The sequence below is a fragment of the Mustelus asterias genome, chromosome 26 (genome assembly GCF_964213995.1).
Source record: "Mustelus asterias chromosome 26, sMusAst1.hap1.1, whole genome shotgun sequence".
In the NCBI taxonomy this organism is placed as follows: Eukaryota; Metazoa; Chordata; class Chondrichthyes; order Carcharhiniformes; family Triakidae; genus Mustelus; species Mustelus asterias.
In genome coordinates, this window is record NC_135826.1 from 14,822,732 (window position 1) to 14,843,457 (window position 20,726).

General features: G+C 41.7%; 1 protein-coding gene across 1 annotated transcript in view; it reads right to left on the minus strand.

Moving 5' to 3' along the window:
* The window catches only part of uhrf1 (ubiquitin-like with PHD and ring finger domains 1), a 40,094-nt gene extending 24,290 nt beyond the window's left edge, over nucleotides 1-15,804 (minus strand). The window contains exons 1-4 of the mRNA XM_078198757.1: nucleotides 15,447-15,804; nucleotides 6,794-7,063; nucleotides 3,219-3,403; nucleotides 525-740 (exon numbers count right to left, since the gene is read on the minus strand). Of these exons, the coding sequence (XP_078054883.1) occupies nucleotides 525-740; nucleotides 3,219-3,403; nucleotides 6,794-7,063; nucleotides 15,447-15,599 (824 nt within the window). The 5' untranslated portion in view covers nucleotides 15,600-15,804. The remainder of the gene's footprint in view (nucleotides 1-524; nucleotides 741-3,218; nucleotides 3,404-6,793; nucleotides 7,064-15,446) is intronic.
* Nucleotides 15,805-20,726: the final 4,922 nt, after the last annotated feature.

Below are 20,726 nucleotides of genomic sequence, written 5' to 3' on the forward strand. Positions count from 1 at the left end.
TACACCTCATGGCACAGCAGAAGGTAGCCTTTTGGGCAAGACCTGACAGGTTAGATTTACAAGTATGCACCCTCTAGTGAAATGTACTGCTGCATTTAAAGTTCATAAACACACCACCACAGACGGCATACCTTTAATCAGGCTTCCCAATTCCTCTTTTAAGACGACCATTGGTCACCTCAATAAGTATTATGCTTGCTTCGTCAAACATACAAGTGTGATTTTAAAAGTCTTTCACAAGTGATTGTTCCACTGAATGAATGAATGGCTAGGGGATGGAAATAGAGGAAACAGCCAAATACGATGGCTTTGGTCTCACATATGATAAATTTATTTAATAGCTCCCAACAAATTTTATTTTAAAAGCAAACAGTAAAGTCTATTGAAATCCATACACTGAGCTGGATAACCTATCCCATTTGAAAGGTCAAAATAATTCACTACTCCTCAGTAGCTGAATACAGTGAATACACATGAAACAACACAAAAATCCACAACTTACAGCAGACTATTAAGATCCTTACCCTAGAAGAATTTTTGCATAGATTTCTTTGATAGTTCTGGTCTCCCTCTTTCGTAGAATTTCTGCATCATACCAGTATCCTCGCTCTTTAGGTTCATCTGGGTTGTAGTTCACCATCACCACATGTCCAACATGAATTTGGTGCCACTGCAAGACCACCCTCGCCCGTGGCCTGATGTCTTTGCATCGCAGCTGCACAATTCCATTTTCCGGGTAACTTGGGAAATTTGATAAATAATTTTCAGAGTTACAATTTTCATATTAAATTATACAAGTATAGAGTGTAGCAAGAACTTTGTCAGTCTTCACTCTTGAAAATGATGCTCAACTGTTATGAAGATATTAAGTATTAACATAGGCGAACATATTGTTTCAGGGGCACATTGGGCAGTATTTAATGCAGGTGATTGGGGTGGGTCTCGCCCACTGGCTGGAAAGTTGGTAAAAGTCCCATGCAAGCTTCTTTTGGAGAAGGCCTGTCAAGCACAACTTAGTGGTGAGCCCCAGGATCAAGGACCACAGCAGTCCCACACCCGATGTTTGCCAGCCAGAGGCCAGCAATTGTTTATTGTAGGAAGTGACAGCAGGAGCAGCAGAAGCCACTGGTAATGCATCCAGGAAGAGGCCTGGAATCATCAAGGGACCCAAGTGAGTGCAGGGAGAATCAGAGTGGCCGGATGGGAGTCGGAAGAAAGGCCAGGGTTGGCGGTCAGCAAGTTCCCTTCTTAATGCCAGTTGCCTCAATCAGACAGAGTGCCTTGAACAAGGGACACTTGTAGTGGCCAGTAAGGACTGTTGCTTGCCTACTTTTATTAATGATGTACCTGTTGGTGGTACAAGCTGCAAATTTGCAGGTAATAGTGTGCAAACGCCAAGTTCTTAGAGGATGCTTGAATGCATCAGGTGAAGGATTAAGCCTGACAAATGACGTTCAATTTTTTTTTTAATTGCCATATTGTTCAGCACAAAGGTTCGACAAAAATATATCTTACATTGGAAGGAAAAATCTCAAATTTCATGTGCAATGTTATGAAGTGATATCTAGAGCAAACAGGATGTTGAGGTGCATTCAGAGAGCACACTAAAAAGAAAAAGCACACAATTTAGACCTTGTTTAAGTCCTTCATCAAGTGTTGGTTAGAAACAGTATTCATTTGGGTCTCTTCACATGGACGATAGTAAGACTATGGAAAAGATACCAAGATGGTACACTGGACTAATTCTGAACTGATAGGATTTTAAAACAATACTTAAGCAGCTTTGGGTGATTTGATGGAGGTTTGTAAAATGAAGAGAACTTTGCGTTCAAATTAGCAGCTTGTTCCAATTGATTAGGTTGAGGGGTCACAATTTTAAATTGAGTAAGGCGAGATCCAGATGTCAGGAGGGGTTTCATTTCCCCAGAGAATAGTTGACTGCTGAACAGGCTGCTATACTAGGTATTTCCCTTCCTCCAAATTGGCCTAGGGTATAATGTTTTGGAAGTCTTTCCCAGGAGATTGCACGGTCGTTGGCTGATGAACACGGCATATACAGCAATATATAAACAAGGGGTGGGGTGGTTCGGGATCTCGCTTTCCAGCTGGATAGCCGGTGAGATATCCACGTTGCTTGCTTCAGGAAGCCCGGATGGTATTAGTGCTTCAGGCACTTAAGTGGCAAACAGCAGATAAAGAACTCCGGGGCACAAAAAAACAGGCAACTTTATTTTGCTTGCTACAGGAAAGTAGTGGCTATTGCGGGACCAATAGCCACGAGAGGCCCACGATCAAGGTGCAACCCAGGCCGAAGTTTACTCATGGTGGGAGAGGTTTGGACAGGGGACGGGTTGTCAGCAGGAAGAGCAGAGTGGCACTCGGGAGGGTCCCCCTTCCCAGTTGGGTCTCTTGATCAGGCACCAAGTGCCTTTGAAATAAGGTACCACCTGGCAGACCACAAGCAACCCACACACATTTGCTTGTCATGCTCCCAGAGTGGTGATAGGAATTGTTGTGGGAAGAGGTCCTTTATTGGTCATTGTCTACTTAAGGGCCTCCGTTGACAACTGTTCCTTAAAATCTACTAAATCTTCAAACTGCAGTAAATTACAAAATCCACAGCACAAAGAGGCAGTTAGGTCAAACTGTCTATGCTAGTATTTATAGTCTTATTACTCCAATTACTTCTTTTACCCTGCCTCTATACCACTATTATCTTTCCTCTTGTCTATGCTAATATGGAAAGGAGGTCTTTCAAAAGGCCCCCCCACCCTCGAATGGTAGCAATGTGCAGCATCATGAAGAGTCAGGGAGAGAAACTAATTTGTCAATCTTTCACATTCTGCACATCTTCTAGAGCAATTCATCCAATCAAAGACAGCCCAATTGTTCATTTGAAAAATGGGACTGTGCCATTCAAACCAGTAAGATCCAAAATAACAAAGGATTTTGGGAATAGAAAAAATGATGAATGCACCTGACAGAAGCAACTACCTTCCCACGCCAAGTGAAATGTCAAGATTACATAAATTGCCCCAAGTCTCACATTAATGTGGACAGCCAAGGTTCTTGACATTGCATCCCTTTAAGTTACCATCTTCACCAGATAAGGAACATAAACTAGGAGCAGATGGGCATGGATTGAGAAATTGAAGAACCCTGCCCTATCCCCAGCACTTGTGTCAAAACAGGTACTTAAGACTGTCGTTTTAACATACTCTTCATATTTAATGTGATAAATCACATCTTCAGCTGGAATCTTTGTTTCTGTAGCTGTGCTGGAATGTGCAGACTCTTCATTATTCGCAGTTTTACTTGCACTCTCATCCTGTGTCACATTAACGATGACAGCTTCAAACCAAGCACCCATATGCATATCTCGAGCATCAATCAATTCATTTATCTAAAAAAAAAGCACAAATTCAACATATTTCAAACTGTTTAGTAGTCACACATTACTCAGCTTCCCCTAGGAGAAACTACTGAACCCACTACATAGTAAAGGGATTTCAAGTCAACAACACAAAGCAAAAGGGGACATTTACCAATACTAAAATCAGCCCAACATTCTTTCATTACCAAATCTTAAATTTAAACTATACAGTGCCACATAATCAATACCAAGATCAGCCAATTTCCAAAACAGTGTTGCCTGGTGTTTTATAGGTTTCTGTCTAATAGATCAGCAATTCATGCCACCACTAAATTTTCCTCAGAAAAAAATTCCAAGGCACTCTCTTACTTCAGGAGATGCCACCGTCTATAAATCCCAACTTTCCCATCACCATTCAAACATAGGCACGTTTGAGATCTTAAGAAAACTAGACCAATTCACACCACAGCATCGTTGCTGCAAAAATCTATTCATGGTTTAAAGTGGAGCTCCGGATCTAGACACTAAGATGTCCTACTTTCTGGTTCATGAACTTAGCACCCAGAAGTTCAATCCAACAGATAAGCACTCCTGCTTTCTCCAGCATTCACCCATGCTTTTCCCTCCAACATCATCATGCCAGCATATAGTTTCAACAACATCCAAGTATGTTTAAGCTATTAAATTCTGTTCAGGCTATTGCAGCAAAGCCCACATCAATGTGAAATTAAAAATAACAATTCCATTTCTACAGTCTCATCAAAAATGAAATCCATACATTTGGGTCCACTATGAATGCAGTTTTTATATGCCCACATCAATGTGAGCCAAAGACCTTTGAAAAATATTAGAAATCCTACTACTTTGGAGGAGTACATTTTCATAAGCTTTCAACAAATAAAGCGCTATGGGAAACAAAACTGCACGAAGGAGCAACGGTTCATCAAAACATTTGTGCTGCAAGCTTCAAACTCTGAGTTTAAACATGGAAACATATAACCATTTCCATTTTTATAGACTAGCACACTTTTGAGGAATGGTGTGGAAGAAATGAATTATTTTATCCAAGGTCCATCCCTTACAATTAGCCATAAGCAATTTGTTTTTTTTGTGGAGACAGTACCATACATTAATACAATGGTTCATGGCACTGCCCAAAGAAAATTAAAAATCATGCTCTGCAGCCATAGCACCTAGACTGCGTCTTGATTGTAGGAAATACAAGCCCTGGCAAAATGTACAGGTAAAAACATCATTTATACTTATGTGAAATTCAACATGTGCAAATGCTAAGTAATATAGTGGAGGAATCATCAAGCTGAGTCATATATTTTTTGTACCAACAAATATTTTGGGCTAAGGATCTGTGGATAGCAATTCAGCTCCCTGCAACCCAGGCTTCGGTAAAACGCCGATCAATTGTTAGAAATTGCCACTATTTAGAACAGAAAGACTTTGTTAATCCATAGAATCCTTACAGTACAGAAGTGTATCATTTATGATGCGGACATTGCTTAAAGCCAGCATTCATTGAAAAGATGGTAGCAAACCACCTTTCTGAATTGTGAGAAAGTACACCCTTCAATAAAGTTTGACAGAAAGTGCCACAAAGTGATAATATTCCCAATTTAGTAGCCTCTGCACCATTCTTATAGCCATAGGGTATGTGGGGCTGGTCTAGTAAATGGTGAGGATTAAGGGATGACAGTGCCATTGAATGTCAAAGAGAAAGTGGTTAGACTTTGTTGGAGATAATCATTGCCTGGCACTTAATTGGCAAGGAACATTCACACCACACATCAGCCCAAGTCTGCATGCTGTCCAGATCTTACTGTATGAGGAAACAAGCTGCATCATAATGAGCTGCAAATGGATCTGAACACTACAAATGTCAGCAAACATCCCTAGCTCTGGTCTTATGTTGGAGGAAAGGTTGTTGAAGCAGCTTAAGATGGTTGGGCCGAGGAAACTGCCTTGAGGAACTCTGGCAGAAATGTTGTAGAGCTGAGATAATTAGCCTTACACAACTGCAACCATCTTCTCAGTTCTCATGAAAGGTCACCGACCCAAAATGGTGTTTCTCACTCCAGATATTGCCAGATATAGTTGAAATGACTCCAGCCAGTTGAAATGTGTCCCTGATCACCAGTGATCTTAAATTTTACTCGGACTCGTTGGTGCCAACATGATCAAATGTTACCTTGATATTACTCAACTCACCTCTAGCACTCAGGTGTTATTGTCCATTTTTAGGCCAATGCTATAATAAGATCCGGAGTCAAGTGGAAACATAGAAGATAGGAGGAGAAGGCCATTTGGCCCTTCAAACCTGCTCCACCATTTATTACGATCATGGTTGATCATCCAACTCAATAGCTTAATCCTGCTTTTTCCCCATAATCTTTGATCCCATTCACCCCAAGTGCTATATCCAACCGCCTCTTGAATACATTCAATGTTTTGGCATCAACTACTTCTTGTGATAATGAGTTCTACAGGCTCACCACTCTTTGGGTGAAGAAATGTCTCCTTATCTCCGTCCTAACTGGTCTACCCTGAATCCTCAGACTGTGACCTGTGGTTCTGGACTCCCCCACCATAAGGGAACAGCCTCCCTGGATCTACCCTGTCTAGTCCTGTTAGAATTTTATGGGTCTCTGAGATCCCCCCTTATTCGCCTGAACTCCAGCGAAGACAATCCTAATCTCTCTTCATACATCAGTCTTGCCATCTCCAGAATCAGCCTGGTAAGCCTTCACTGCACTCCCTCGAGAGCAAGAACATCCTTCCTCAGAAAAGGAGACCAAAACTGCACACAATATTCTAGGTGTGGCCTCACCAAGGCCCTGTATAATTGCAAGTAGTCCTGGGCAGAACCCAAACTGAACACCAGTTGGCAGGTTGTTGATGAATGTAACCATTGATGACATAACCACCACTTTGCTGATGATTTGGAGTAACCTGATGGGGCTGCAATAGAACAGATTGGATTTGTGCTGCTTCTTGTGGTCAAGACATACCTAAGCAAGTTTCCACTATCAGGTAGACCTGTACTGATCACTTTGGCTAAAAGTGCAGCTAGCTCTGGAGCACATATCTTCAGCATTCTCCCTAACACTATAAGTAGTAACTGCATCGATATCAAAAAGATTGAACATGCAACTCTAGTACAAGTCAAGTGTAGGAGTTTCACGCAAATTGCTCGGGAGATTCTGCAATTATAGTAGCTTGTAATAAAGAACAAAATGGTTCCAACAATTTAAAAAAGTGACTTTACTCTGTGCTATACCAGGATTTTCCCCAAGAGGAGCATCATAGTTTGCATCTTAAAATAGAAGATTTAGATACTTAAACAATACATCATTACAGCTAATCAGTAGACCAGTTCTACTGATAAACAAAGAAAGACTCTATGCTCACCTTATATAATCCAAACCCAGGGTCAATGAGATCAGGCTGAGTGGATGTTCCTGCCTGTCCATCCAATTCCATAGTAACTTCACCATTATTAGAGTTCTTGTCTGATTCACTTTGTGCAGAACCACATCCAGAGTCTGTGTCAGACAGCTCTGCATCCTTCTCTTTTCTAGTGGTGCTTTTTGATACAACTTGATCAACCTGGCGAATAAGCAGCTGGATGATGTCATTAAGACCCACGTTATAGTCAAAAAGTGAATGGTCATCTTCCATCTGAAAAAAAGACAGAGCTGTTATAGAACTCTGAATTGAAATTCTGGCAATCTTACTGGCACTGAATTGCCCTTCCTGGGCACAAGGCTGATTTTAATATTTAAATACATTTAGTGAGCATGGGACACCAGATGAAATGGCCTCACTGGTGGGATCAGAGGCCATTGGTGGTGGTGGTTTTGGGGGGGGTGCGCGCAGTGGCTGCGCACGGGACTCTGCAAACAGGGATCAGCCAGTGTGGCTGAGAGCTGGGTGCAATTCTCTCCTGCCTTCGTGCTCGTTCGGCATTTAGACTTTTTTTCCCGGTAAGGTCACCTCCAACGGATAATATTTGGGGGCTCTATCAGTTATCACTTTGGAAACTCAGGATCATCAGTGATAATGGGATTCAAGATTAGAACTTATTGTTTACTATAGTTGTGACACCACATGATCAGGCCCCATGGAACCATACACCTTCAGCAATGCAAGACAGAGTGGGGGGGGGGGGAATTAAAGTGGCAAATAAGCCTCCTACCCCAATAAAACCAAATGCAACTTGCCTGACCAGCAATAATACATAAACTTTAAACCTAAACACGGTGTTACTTTGAACACCGAGCAGAACATTTAATGAGTTGCAAGGGTGGGGTAATTGTCTTGAGCATACCGATCTGAGACGAGTATTTGTGCAGCATGTTCCTGATCACTGCAGCCAACAGAATGAATATATTTCTAAAAATGTAATAATCTCAAGATCACTACAATCATCCATAAAATGCAGATTCCACCATATCAAGAATTATTATTTTTAAACACAGCACCATCCTGTGGCAAGAAATCAACCTCTCAGCATAATGGTTTCTCTTCATTCTGCAATATGAAACATGGGACAGAAAACTAGATAAAATTTGATATTTATGCCCTTTCCAAACCAGAGAAATTATTCAACAGCAAGTAACTCATTTTAAAACCTTCACCAATCCCAATGAGCACCAAGCCACAAGCAAACAAGCTTAAATCAATATAATCACACTTCTATTCGAGTGTAGCAGTTCCCAAACTGCTCTCTAGCAAAAGCATTTCATCTCCAAAACACATCAATCCACTATTTATTGCAATTTTTACTAGTTGAAGTTTATAATGAAAGTCTTACCACCAGTTGCATGTCAAATATAATATTTTAATTGAAAATGTACAGTTAAGAGTTTATCATTAAAGTTTTCAATTGTTGTCAGTTCTTTTAAGTCTGCATTTCTCAACATGAAAGTTCACAAACGAAGAAAATACTGCAAGCAGCATCTTGCTGACATTAATATGACATTTTGATTTGATTATTGTCACATGTATTACAAAGTGAAAAGTATTGTTTCTTGCATGCTATACAGACAAAACATACCGTTCATAGAGAAGGAAACGAGAGAGTGCAGAATGTAGTGTTACAATCATAGCTCGGTGTAGAGAAAGATCAACTTAATGCAAGGTAAGTCCATTCAAAAGTCTGACAGCAGCAGGGAAGAAGCTGTTCTTGAGTCGGTTGCTAAGTGACCTCAGACTTTTGTATCTTTCTCCTGAAAGAAGAAGGTGGAAGAGAATGTCTGGGATGCATGGGGTCATTAATTATGCTGGCTGCTTTGCCGAGGCAACGGGAAGTGTAGACAGAGTCAATGGACGGGAGGCTGATTTGAGAGACGATAGGGCTACATTCATGACCTTTTGTAGTTCCTTGTGGTCTTGGGCAGAGCAGGAGCCATACCAAGCTGTGATACAACCAGAAAGAATGCTTTCTACGATGCATCTGTAAAAGTTGGAGAGAGTCGTAGCTGACATGCCAAATTTCCTTAGTCTTTTGAGAAAGTTGGTGGGTTTTCTTAACTATCGTGTCGGCATGGGGGGGGGGGGGGGGGGGGGGGTGTGTGTGTGGTGGTATGCTCTCAATACTTTCTACTTTGTCCCGATTGATGTAGACAGGGGCATGTTCTCCTTTACGCTTCCTGAAGTCGATGACAATATCCTCCATTTTGTTGACATTGAGGGAGAGATTATTGTTGCCGCACCAGTTCACCAGATTCTCTCTCATCCCCGTATTTAGTCTCGTCATTGTTTGAGATCCGACCCACTACGGTGGTGTCGTCAGCAAATTTGAAAAATCGAATTGGAGGGGAATTTCTCCACACAGTCACAGGTTTATAAGGAGTATAGTAGGGGGCTGAGAACACAGTCTTGTGGAGCATTTGGACATGCCTCTGTGAGCACTCTCTTAATCTGGTGAGGAACTGATCACAGAGCAACCTGTAGGTCTAGCACCACTGATAGATGTTCTCTCCTTTTGTTTAAAATATTAGCACAACCAACCAAAATATGTCCAAAATAGGCATCTCTGCAAACTTCAGTTTCAGTGTGCGATCCATCCTGAACTCTAGTACTAATTTGTGTTCTTTTAATGACAATCTATGATGATTCAAGAGAAAGTGAACTAAATGGATCATGTACCCAGTCAAAGTCTTCCATACTCGTGGAGAAGGCATGGTTTTGCCAGCAGGATTTGTTGATGCCAGCTTGAACATCTCAAATCAGCCCACTGTCCCCTTTTTTCTGTAAGAGGTCTCACAACACCAGGTTAAAGTCCAACAGGTTTATTTGGCAGCATAGTTTTTGGAGGCTCAGGCTCCTTCATCAGGTGAGTGAAGAGCTGTGTTCACAAACATGGCATATACAGACACAAACTCAATTTACAAGATAATGGTTGGAATGCAAGTCTTTACAGACAATGTGAGTGGAGAGGGCCAAGCACAGGTTAAAGAGGTGTGTATTGTCTCCAGCCAGGACAGTTAGTGAGATTTTGCAAGCCCAGGCAAGTCGTGGGGGTTACAGATAGTGTGACATGAACCCAAGATCCCGGTTGAGGCCGTGAAGTGTGGGGAACTTGGTTATCAGTTCCACACACGTGTCCTCATGTGCGTGGAACTTGGCTATCAGTTTCTGCTCAGCAATTCTGTGGTGTCGTGAAGGCCGCCTTGGAGAACGCTTACCCGAAGATCAGAGGCTGAATGCCCGTGACTGCTGAAGCGTTCCGACTGGAAGGGAACATTTCTGCCTGGTGATTGTCAAGCGGTGTTCATCCATCCGTTGTCATAGCGTCTGCATGGTCTCCCCAATGTACCATGCCTCGGGACATCCTTTCCTGCAGCATATCAGGTAGACAACGTTGGCCGAATCGCGAGAGTATGTACCATGTACCTGGTGGATGGTGTCTCACGTGAGATGGTGGCATCTGTGTCGATGATCCGGCACGTCTTGCAGAGGCTGTTGTGTGGTGTTGTGGTCACTGTTCTCCTGAAGGCTGGGTAGTTTGCTGCTGACAATGGTCTGTTTGAGGTTGTTCAGTTGTTTGAAGGCAAGAAGTGGGAGTGTGGGGATGGCCTTGGTGAGATGTTCATCTTCATCAATGACATGTTGAAGGCTCCAGAGAAGATGTCATAGCTTCTTCCCTCCGGGGAAGTTTTGGATGATTTTTTTTCTGCTAAGAGGCCAATTTTGACCTGAAACCCTGAAATTTATCTGTGGCAGTCAGAATGGGTTTTTTTCCCCTGCATGTTAACGTTCAGCTCAGATAGGCGAATGTATTTAGAAGAGGAACAGAGTTGATAGGGAGCAGCTGTTCCCCTTAGTTGAAGGAACAGTCATGAGGGGAAATAGGTCCAAAGTTAAGGGGCATGAGGTTTAGGAAAGATTGAGAAAAACCTCTCTTTTTACCCAGAGGGTGGCTGCAATCTGGAATGCGCTGCCTGGGAGGGTGGTAGAAACGGGTTGCCTCACATTATTTTAAAAGTACCTGGATGAGCACTTGGCATGTCACAACATTCATGACTATGGACCAAGTGCTGGTAAATGGGTAAACCTTTAAATCAAGTATAATCAAATACTAGATTCAAGTAATACCCAAATTTGGATTCCACTGAATCACCAGGTCACCATTTACCAGTTTGTTGAAATGGATATTCAAGATTGACAACACATGAATATGAGTTGATCGTTTGCACAATATGTGTACTAGCAAAAGATGGAGAGCGAGGGTTTCAATACCACGAAAAGTCAACATGAGGCTAATCATTGCTGAAGATAATACAGTGCATTGATACACTGCATTAGAAACAATTACTTATGTCAATATAGCTCATCTCAAAATGATTTTCAAAGTCAGATTCTGAACACAGTCTACTTCAAACCCGATCTTAATATACTTACATGGGTTAAAACAATAGCAATGCTGAGTTGTAGAAAGCTTGTGGAATTGCACTTATCACGTTTGGAAAATAAAACCACCAAAATGGTGAAACATTTCACTCCTCTCCCTTCCAACAAAGCTGTAAGAATTTCCATCAACATTACATTAAAACAACTACATTTTGTTTAAAAAAATAGAAGCTTTAAAAAAAGGAAAATATCTCATTAAAGTCAAGCTGATGGGATGATTATCCGCTTTATCAGCTATAAATATCTTTGTTAATTGTGCAGTGGTAACCTAGCTTTCAGTGGCTACTGTTTCACAACACAAATCTAAATCCAATTTGACGAGATTTGAGTATCCCATTCAGAGGCTACAAAAATGCTGACACATGAAAAATGTCAATATCACGTAGTAAAGTTGCTTTTCCACGCTAGTAACAAGCCATGTTAGAGTAGTGGTGGGCAAACCTTATCAGGGTTTTGGAGTACCGCCCACAGATATTTTGTTCATGCGCAGGGATGCCAGATTTTGCTGATTTCCATGTGTGTCTTTTTTTTCCTACTGGTGAGACCAAAGTGATATGCACAAAGGGCAGATGAAGTGAGGTGCATGTTGACTGCACACAACATTGACTGAGAAAGCCATGCATTCACTAATGCACAAATACATATTTTGTTTATACCATTCAAAGTTGATAGTTCTATTACTGTATGATCAGGTATTTTCTCTAACTCATTATGAAATATTCAACATATATTACATCTATTCAATCTTATTCATTGGATGACCGTTAGTGAAGGTGCCAATTTCAATTTTGCAGCCCACTGAGGTAAAGAAGAACTACTCATGCAGCCCATTCACTAGCCTAGGTTGTCTATCACTGTGTTAGGAGGAATAGTCTTATTTGTAGATGACTGTGCCACACTGGAAAGAATTACTTGTAAATAAATATAACAAAACATCACAGTGTTCAAAAGACTTTAAAAAACACAGTAGCTTAGGTGTAGTTAGTCACCATCGTAATGCAAGAAACTTGGAAACCAATTTGGATAAAACGATGCCCAAAAAGGATGTAGTCCATTTCTTTCAACTTTAATATTATTACTCATTTGATGATCAAAAATGTGGATTGCAAAATCCATAAAGAAACAGAACAAATGCTCTGTGGTGAAGGGTTGCTCAATGTGAACTGTTCAATGCCTTCATAAAAAGAATTTCAACAATTAGCGTAGAACCCTACAGTGCAGAAGGAGGCCATTCGGCCCATCGAGTCTGCACTGAGGCCCACCCAGGCCCTATCCCCGTAACCCAATGCATTTACCCTAACTAGTCCCCCTGACACTAAGGGGCAATTTAGCATGGCCAATCCGCCTAACCTGCACATCTTTGGACTGTGGGAGGATACCGGAGCACCTAGAGGAAACCCACACAGACATGGGGAGAATGTGCAAAACTCCACACAGACAGTGACCCAAGCTGGAAATCAAACCCAGCTCCCTAGCACTGTGAGCCAACAGCACTAATTACTGTGCTGCCCCAGCATCTGGAAATCTTTTCTTCTAGTCACACATCCCTTGCGAGATGATTGATACCATGACCACATGCTACTTTTCTTCAGATTTAAAGTTAATATGTTAAGTAACTAATATTTATTCTGCCAGCATATTGTAACTGAATGATGTGCATAATGCTTAAGTTATGGATGTAAGTAAATGCAGTGATATAAATGAATGACATGAACAGACCAGTGGGGACTTGACAGACCCACGTATGAACCCAAAGGTTTAGTAGTCGCACCTTTTTGTTTAAGACTATTCATGGTAAAATAGCTATTTGCAAATTTTGCAGCCGTTTAAATATGCTGGTATCATTTTTGGCACAATATTAACAAAAGCATTTTCATCAATTCCCTCCCACAAAGAAAACAGGAAATATCTCCCCTGACAACACCACTGCATTATAAATGAACCGCCCACACAAGACATACTACATCACTACACAAAAATAACTTTAAAATGTTACTAACAGGTGGAAAATGCTTGAATGACAGTACACAAATGTATCACAATATTATCAAAACATAATTTTAAACAATATTCACTATTACACAAGAATTTGAGATAATAAAATTTTGTAATTGTGAAAAATAGTCCAATAGGTGTCAGCTGAGTAAATGCTCCTTATTCATGTTAGCTTACTTTTACTGCCTGCTGCACCTGCATGCTTACTTTCAGCAACTGATGCATAAGGACACCAAGGTCTCATTGAGTATCCACCTCTCAATTTGTACATGATAGCAAGTGTAGAGTTTATTTGATTAAAAACTTGCATTTTATAGCACTTTCCACAGTCACTGGACACCCCCACATTATAGCAAGTGAAGTCACTCTTGTAATGTCGGAAACATGGCAGCCAATACAAGGGAAGCAAGCTCCCAGAAATAGCAACATAATGACCAGAAAAATCCTTTGTGCTCTCAAACTTAGTGCTAGAGGATCTTTCAAATCTACCCGAGGGACTAATCAGGGCACTTGTTTATCACATCTGAAAGGCAACACATTCAACAAAGCCCCCTCAATACTACAGCCTTGACTTTTGTGCTCAAGTGAGACTTGAACCATCAACCGTATGACTCAAGAGACAAACAAGTACTGACAACTTAGCCACTGCTACCAGGATGGGAGATTTAAACTATTTAAGATTATTTCCAGCAGGGTGTTTGGAACGCGACCATAAACTGGTTTTACTTTTTCCACCTTAACCTGGGTACCTAAATGAATTACAATGCCCACGGCTTAAATTAATAAACACTTCATTTTCCTGATACATACAGCAGTTACTCAGCAGATAAACTTGGAGGTAACAGTTGTATTTTTTTTAATTCAACTCTTTAATTTTAACCAATTCAATCTGTTGAACCATATGCCCAGTTATAATACAGCAAACAGGGATTGGGGTACTCTAAAGAGCAAACAAGCCTCCTGTATACCAGCAAGAATCAAAGATGCAGGTTGTAGGTGAACTTGACAAATTTAGAAAAACATTGGCAATATTCCGTTTGTCCCTCTGTCGGAGAATCAGCTGTCCAGGGCAATGAATTCCATACATTAGAAACGGGGCTCGCCAGGCGGCGCTCAAACACAAAAATCCTTTGTACAGTTAAAAGCCCGGAGCATCAGAAAAAAGCTAACTAATCCGTCTAACTGCCAGTTATTTTTTTTTTAAGTATACCTTTTTCAGTACATCAGTTACTATAATGGTGGAAATACTGTCAACAGAAAAGGATCTGATTCAATATACGATCCTTTATTTAACTAAGAAATTGCCTGTGAGAGTGGCGCCAACTGAAACTTTAATACTTCTTCAGCCCTGTGTGCTTGAATGAAAATTGTTGACCACGGCCCTAAACGGTATAAAAAAGAAATGCACAAGAAATGTGGCCCTACAGGAGGATACAGTCCGCACTGTAGGGGAAATCCATTCCCAGGGTGGCAAATTAAAGGATTGGGGGTAATTTATAAGCGGCACTGGACATTTAGCGCCTTTTTGTTCACCCCACACCTCCCGCGCAACCAAACGTGATGGGAGAGGAGGGCGGGAAAGGCAGCTGATTGACAGGCCGGAGAGCCAATGGGGGACAGGGCTGCCGGACAATGGCCCAATGGCCATGAGCCTCCGGCCAATGATGGCGCGGCAGCCAGCAGGCTAGGTTGCGGTGTAAACAGCCCGCCTCCGGCAGCAGTTGGGAGAGTTTCCCACTCTGAAGTTTTAAACCATTTAAAAAGTTGATTTAACACGGAATTACCAAGAGGCACGGTCAACCGGCAGAAATGGAGGGAACTTTAAACATCATTCCACCCAGTGACTGAGCCAAGTGACCCCCCCCACCCCCCCCAAACTCTTCCCCACTCCCCGAGGAATTAGGAACAGTGCCAGCTTGCATTCCCCACTGCCTCAATCCCAAATCTCCCTGGGTTGTGGCTCGGCCCTTGTGTGTCCCCCCCCCCCGCCCCCGGTGGAGAAAAAGCCACCGGGGCGGGAGGGAGGAATGGCCTCCCGTTTCCTGGCCTCAGACGCCCTCCCCTCCCTCCCAAGGCCGGCCCGGCCACCATTCCCACACCCCCCCCCCCCCCCCCCCCCGCCGCCGCCGCCGCCAATCCCATCGTAAAATACCTGTTTCCCCCGGTAGAACAGCCGCTGCCGGTCCGCCTCCACCCCGAAAGCCTCCCGGATCTTTTCCCTCAGCTCCTGCACCGGAGTCAGTTTGGAGAGTCCATCGATGTGCCGGGTCTCCTTGCCATCCATGGTCCGCACCTGGATCCACATCTTCAGTCACTCCACTTGTACAGAAGGTGAATAATGATAAATCAGAGAGGAGGCTTTGATGTGTCTCCCTAGGTCTCTCCTTCTCACTGAAGGGGGAGAAACTTTCCCGCGAATTCCGTTTTTTTTTAAACTAACGGATGGCCTCCGCGCGCGCGGTGTCCGATTCAAATCCGCGCTCTCCCGCCTTGCGCGAGCTGCCCCTCCCGCCGAGTGCAGCGCGCGCACTCTCGCCTTGCTGCCATTGGACAGGGGGGACCCGGTGCGTGGGCAGAAAGCCACGCCTACGCCGCACGCTCCACTTACGTCGACACGTTCGGGCCAAGACCTCACCGCATGAGACGGAAGTGAATTCTGGCCCCGCCCATTGAGGGCAGCTGCTGAGGGGAGAGCCTTGGAAGCGCTCGAGATTAGACAACAACTGAGGAATATACATATTGGTATATTTTCTTGTGAGGTTAAAAATTACTGACCAGGCGAAATTAGAACATGATTAATGAAGGAGGAAATGTTTACAAATTAGTTCCTCAGGTGACTAATCAAAGGAAAGTGAGTGTTTGCTCGCCGAAAGATACGGGCGCATTCATTTGGCGCCAAAATTCCAGGTTGTTTTGCAGGCTTGGCGGGAAATGGCTGTTCGAAGTGAGTCAGAGACTGAGCACTCGTCTAACTCAAACCACATTCATCCCATTGCAATGGGTGTCATTCAAATAAAACTGAGCACAACACAAACATGGTCAGCCTCAAACTCTGGCTCATTCCCCGCAGCTAGTTCTGCTGCTAGCTCACGACAGATTGTCATTTTGCAATCATGCGCATATTTGACATAGATGTGAGCATTATTTGAAGTTATCTCGCTGTTACTACAATAAAGAGAAAACGCTTTTTTGGTACAAAATTAGCTTCTGGTGAGGGAGGTTGCAGACGACATCCTGAACAATAATTAACCCAGCAATATAGTCAGTGCCTTCAGAAAAGTAAAGGAGAAAAGAGAACTTTGATTGGGTGAAATCATATTTTAAAATATTAAATAGGAATGGGTTAACACCTCACAAAATAGACAAAGGAAATGCATGCAAAAATGAGACAGCTACTTGGGTGAGGTAGGTGAAATCGAGACCTGAGCCTGAGATGTGATATAGATGAGGTTGGAATATGCCACAGTGTTTAATGGTTGTTTCGTGGGGATCATTTGCCAATTTAACAATACTGACTGAACTTCAAAAGTAATTAATTGTGCAGCACTTTGAGACGTTTCTATGAAAAAGAGAGTAAGATCCATGAATATTATTGTTTTTTAATAGTCCATCACCTCACTTTGCTGACAGCACGCTCAGGAACAAAGTCATACCCCAACATTAAGTGCAGTAACTATTTACTGCAATGAGCTTCTTCCCAATTTTATAAATTAAATAGTAGTGTTTTTAAATGAAATTGATTTAAAAACAGAATGAGTTTTTTTAACATTCAAAATTCATTAGGCCCATCAAATAAAACATCATTTGGTGCTAATAGGGTTGTTTGTTTAATTTAGTAACTTTATTGAAGCAAATGGATTAAAGATGTAAAACTTGCATCAATGAAATGATTAGACCATTAACCTAAAAGGAATGCAATAAAACTTAGGAAAATAAAATAAATAGAATATGGTTCTAAAATTATTAATAAAGTAAATTTATGACAGCAAGTATATTTAGTTTATTCACTAGATTTGTCATAATTATGATTTATTTGCATTAGATTGCTTTATGTTACTCATTTAGAATATTATAGTACATATTTATATTACTTGTTAATCACAATATTTAAATTATAAATGGCAGAGCTTATCGCAGCAGGAAGATTGAACAAAAAGTGGAATGTATTGACCTTGGAAGGATGCATACCATGAAATAATGCAGAGAGTAGCAGAAGAAGGGTTGTCGGCAGGAGCAATGCTGAAAAAAGATCAGCAAAGAGGCCTCAAGCATAGTTCACCAGAAAATAGTGAGAGAGACGGATTGACACAGTAGGAGGCTGTCAACTATGGCTCAGTTGCACTCTCGTCCTGGTGTCAAAAGATTGTGGATTCAATCACGTCATGCAAAGGGAGCACTATACTGTTGAAGGTGCCACCTTCCAAATGAGATGTTAAGCCCTGGCCTTGTTAGGTAGGCATAAAAGATCCTATGGCATTCTTTCAGAGTGGCAAAAGGGAATTTTCCGGCTGTCAAAAGTCAATATTTATCACTCAACCAACATCATTAAAAATTTCCTGGTCATCACCTCACTGCAGCAAACATTGGCTCTCATAATTTTCTGCATCGCAACAGAGACTACACTCCAAGTAAATACGATACTTAATTGGCGGAAGTGTCTTTTTGATGATGTTGGGCTTCAGTTGGTGGGATGATTGGGATGCAGACACAATGATTGCTTGCAGGACGGGATTTTCCAGCCGCGCTCGTCCTAAAACCAGAAAATCCCACCCACTGTCAATGGACCTTTGCATGATTCCCTCCCCACCCTGCCAGCGCAATGCAATTCCCATGGCAAACTGTAAGTGAAAATTCCCCTCACAGTGTCCCTTAGCTGGGGAGGGGAAAAATAATGTGGAGATGCCGGCATTGGACTGGGGTAAGCACAGACTTTAAGACTCGATTACCTGTAAAGACTCGCATTCCAACCATTATCTTGTAAATTGAGTTTCTGTCTATATATGTCCTGTTTGTGAACATAACTCCCACTCACCTGATGAAGGGGCAGTGCTCCGAAAGCTTGTGGCTTGTGCTACCAAATAAACCTGTTGGACTTTAACCTGGTGTTGTGAGACTTCTTACTGAGGGGAAAAATGTCAGATTTTCAGCTCCGGAAAGCTTTTCAGTGACTCCCTTGTGTATCAGGCTGTCAGTGTTGTATGTGATTAACAGACACTTGTGCAAGGTGCTCATGATGGTGCTCACAAAACCACATTTCAGTATGAGACAGCAGAAAATAGTGGAGGGAAAATGTTGATCTGTTTTAAGCATACCTTGGGAATGGTACGCAAGAAACTGATTGGCCAGTCAAGCTGCTAGTACCTGTGAAAATACATTCCAACCTATGTGACACTTAGTCATCCTAATAATTAGGTTGTTTTGTAAAATATTACTCCTGTACAGTTAACCGGTACATGCTGCACTGGCAATAAGTTTGCTTAATGTTTTGGCACAGCTGTGGCATGGGTTTACAAATATGATTCCCTCACAGACTGAATTTGGATTCTCAGTACTGCTGTGGGTAGATATCATAGAATCCCCACAGTGCAGAAGGAGGTCATTTGGCCCATTGAGCCGGCAACAACAACAAGCACACCCAGGCCCTATCCCCGTAACCCCACGTATTTACCCTGCTAATCCCCCGACACTATGGGTCAATTTAGCATGGCCAATCAACCTAGCCCACACATCTTTGGACATCATATACCTTTGGGCATTATATCAGATAGAGTTCGGACCTTTGACACAGAGAGAACAATCTAGAAGTTTAATTTTACTTCTAATTCAGCATTTTTTAATGGCCAGTTCGGAGTGGCGCTTGTGAGCGCTGCAATGCTGATCAGCTGTCTCAGATGAAGTTGAGATATACTACAGAGAGACCAAGGAGTAAAAAGTAACTTAGCAATGAGTGTGAAGGCTTATAAAAAATCTGGGAGTTTGGTGCCTTTTTCTGTGCCTCTGTTTTATAAACATTGCCAATGACTAATGAGTGGATTGGATTTCCTTTTGGATTTCAGACTTCCCATTACTATTTTACCGTCATTTTCTTTTATTTTTGCCTTTTATATCTCCTTTAGAAACAAAACTTTATTGTTAAAAAGGACCATTCTATCTGAGTCATAGCACAAAGCTAACATGACTTATTCACAACCAATGCTTTGACTCAGTCAATTCAGAAGGTATGGCAGATTTTCTCACTTTTACAAATTTGTTCTTCATAAAGATATCCAGTCTCTGCTTCCAAGTGACTCACGGTCAATATGATTACAGTCCTTTTCTGTAAATGGCCACTGATCTGTGCCAGTAAACAATGTAATAGATATCAGATTGTGTGATAATATTGTTTAGGAACTTAGTTTCACACAGGATTAGAACGGAATACTAAGTGCAGAGAAACAAGAGACTTTCTGTATTGGAAGAACATTTAATTTACCCACAGAGAAACTAATCATGTTTCCAACTAGGATCATTTAGCGTGCTCTTTTTTCCCTTTAACTGTTTCAAGTCAGTAAAACATTTATGGCTTTCTTTGTTCCATCGGCATGTTAACTGTTTCCCAACCAATGTGAACATAAATATAGTTGTTGCTATTTAATCATCCATGGACACAGGGTCACTTCTATATGTATGGTGATGACACCCATGACCCCCTCAATTACCTCTCTGCTGTCAGAATGCTTGCCAAACATCCAGCCTTCAATGATTGTTACATTCCTCCAGTTCAGCACTGAAAAGACTGAAGCCATTTGTCTTCTCCTCCCTCCCATCAGAAGCTGCTCTGTTGTCACTGATTCCATCCCTGAACCAGGCATATTGACTATGAGTTAAACTTTAGACTCTATATTCTTCCTACAGTAAGACTGTTCATGTCTGTCTGCAGTCCTAACTAAGCCTTTCCACAGCTGAAACTTTTTATGTGGCATTGTCTCCTCCAGACTCAACTAATCAATTTCAACATCCATGAATTTCACATTTTCCAAAACCTTGTTGCATTTTCTAAGCATCTATGTGCTCACTGTCTTGACTCCAAATAACTAAATTTTAAAATGGAAACACAGCTTTAGCCCTAACTCAACCATTTTCTCCAATTCCCCACAATCTCTCCATTCCTCTAACTCCAGCCTCTTCTGCATTCTCCCATTCACCTACCATTGGTGACAGTTTTCGGTTGTCTGGGTCCTTCGCTCTCTAAAATCCTTTTATTTGACATCTTTTAAAAAAGCACAAAATTTAATTATCCATCCATCTCTCCTTAACTTGGGTGCAGCATCTGTTTTCCTGGGGATGTTTTTTAACTTTAAAAACAATATATAAATGGAAGTTGTTGTTACGTATGCTGCAATTTCCATATAAACAAATTTTTAAAAAATCAATCTGAAAGGATGACACAGCA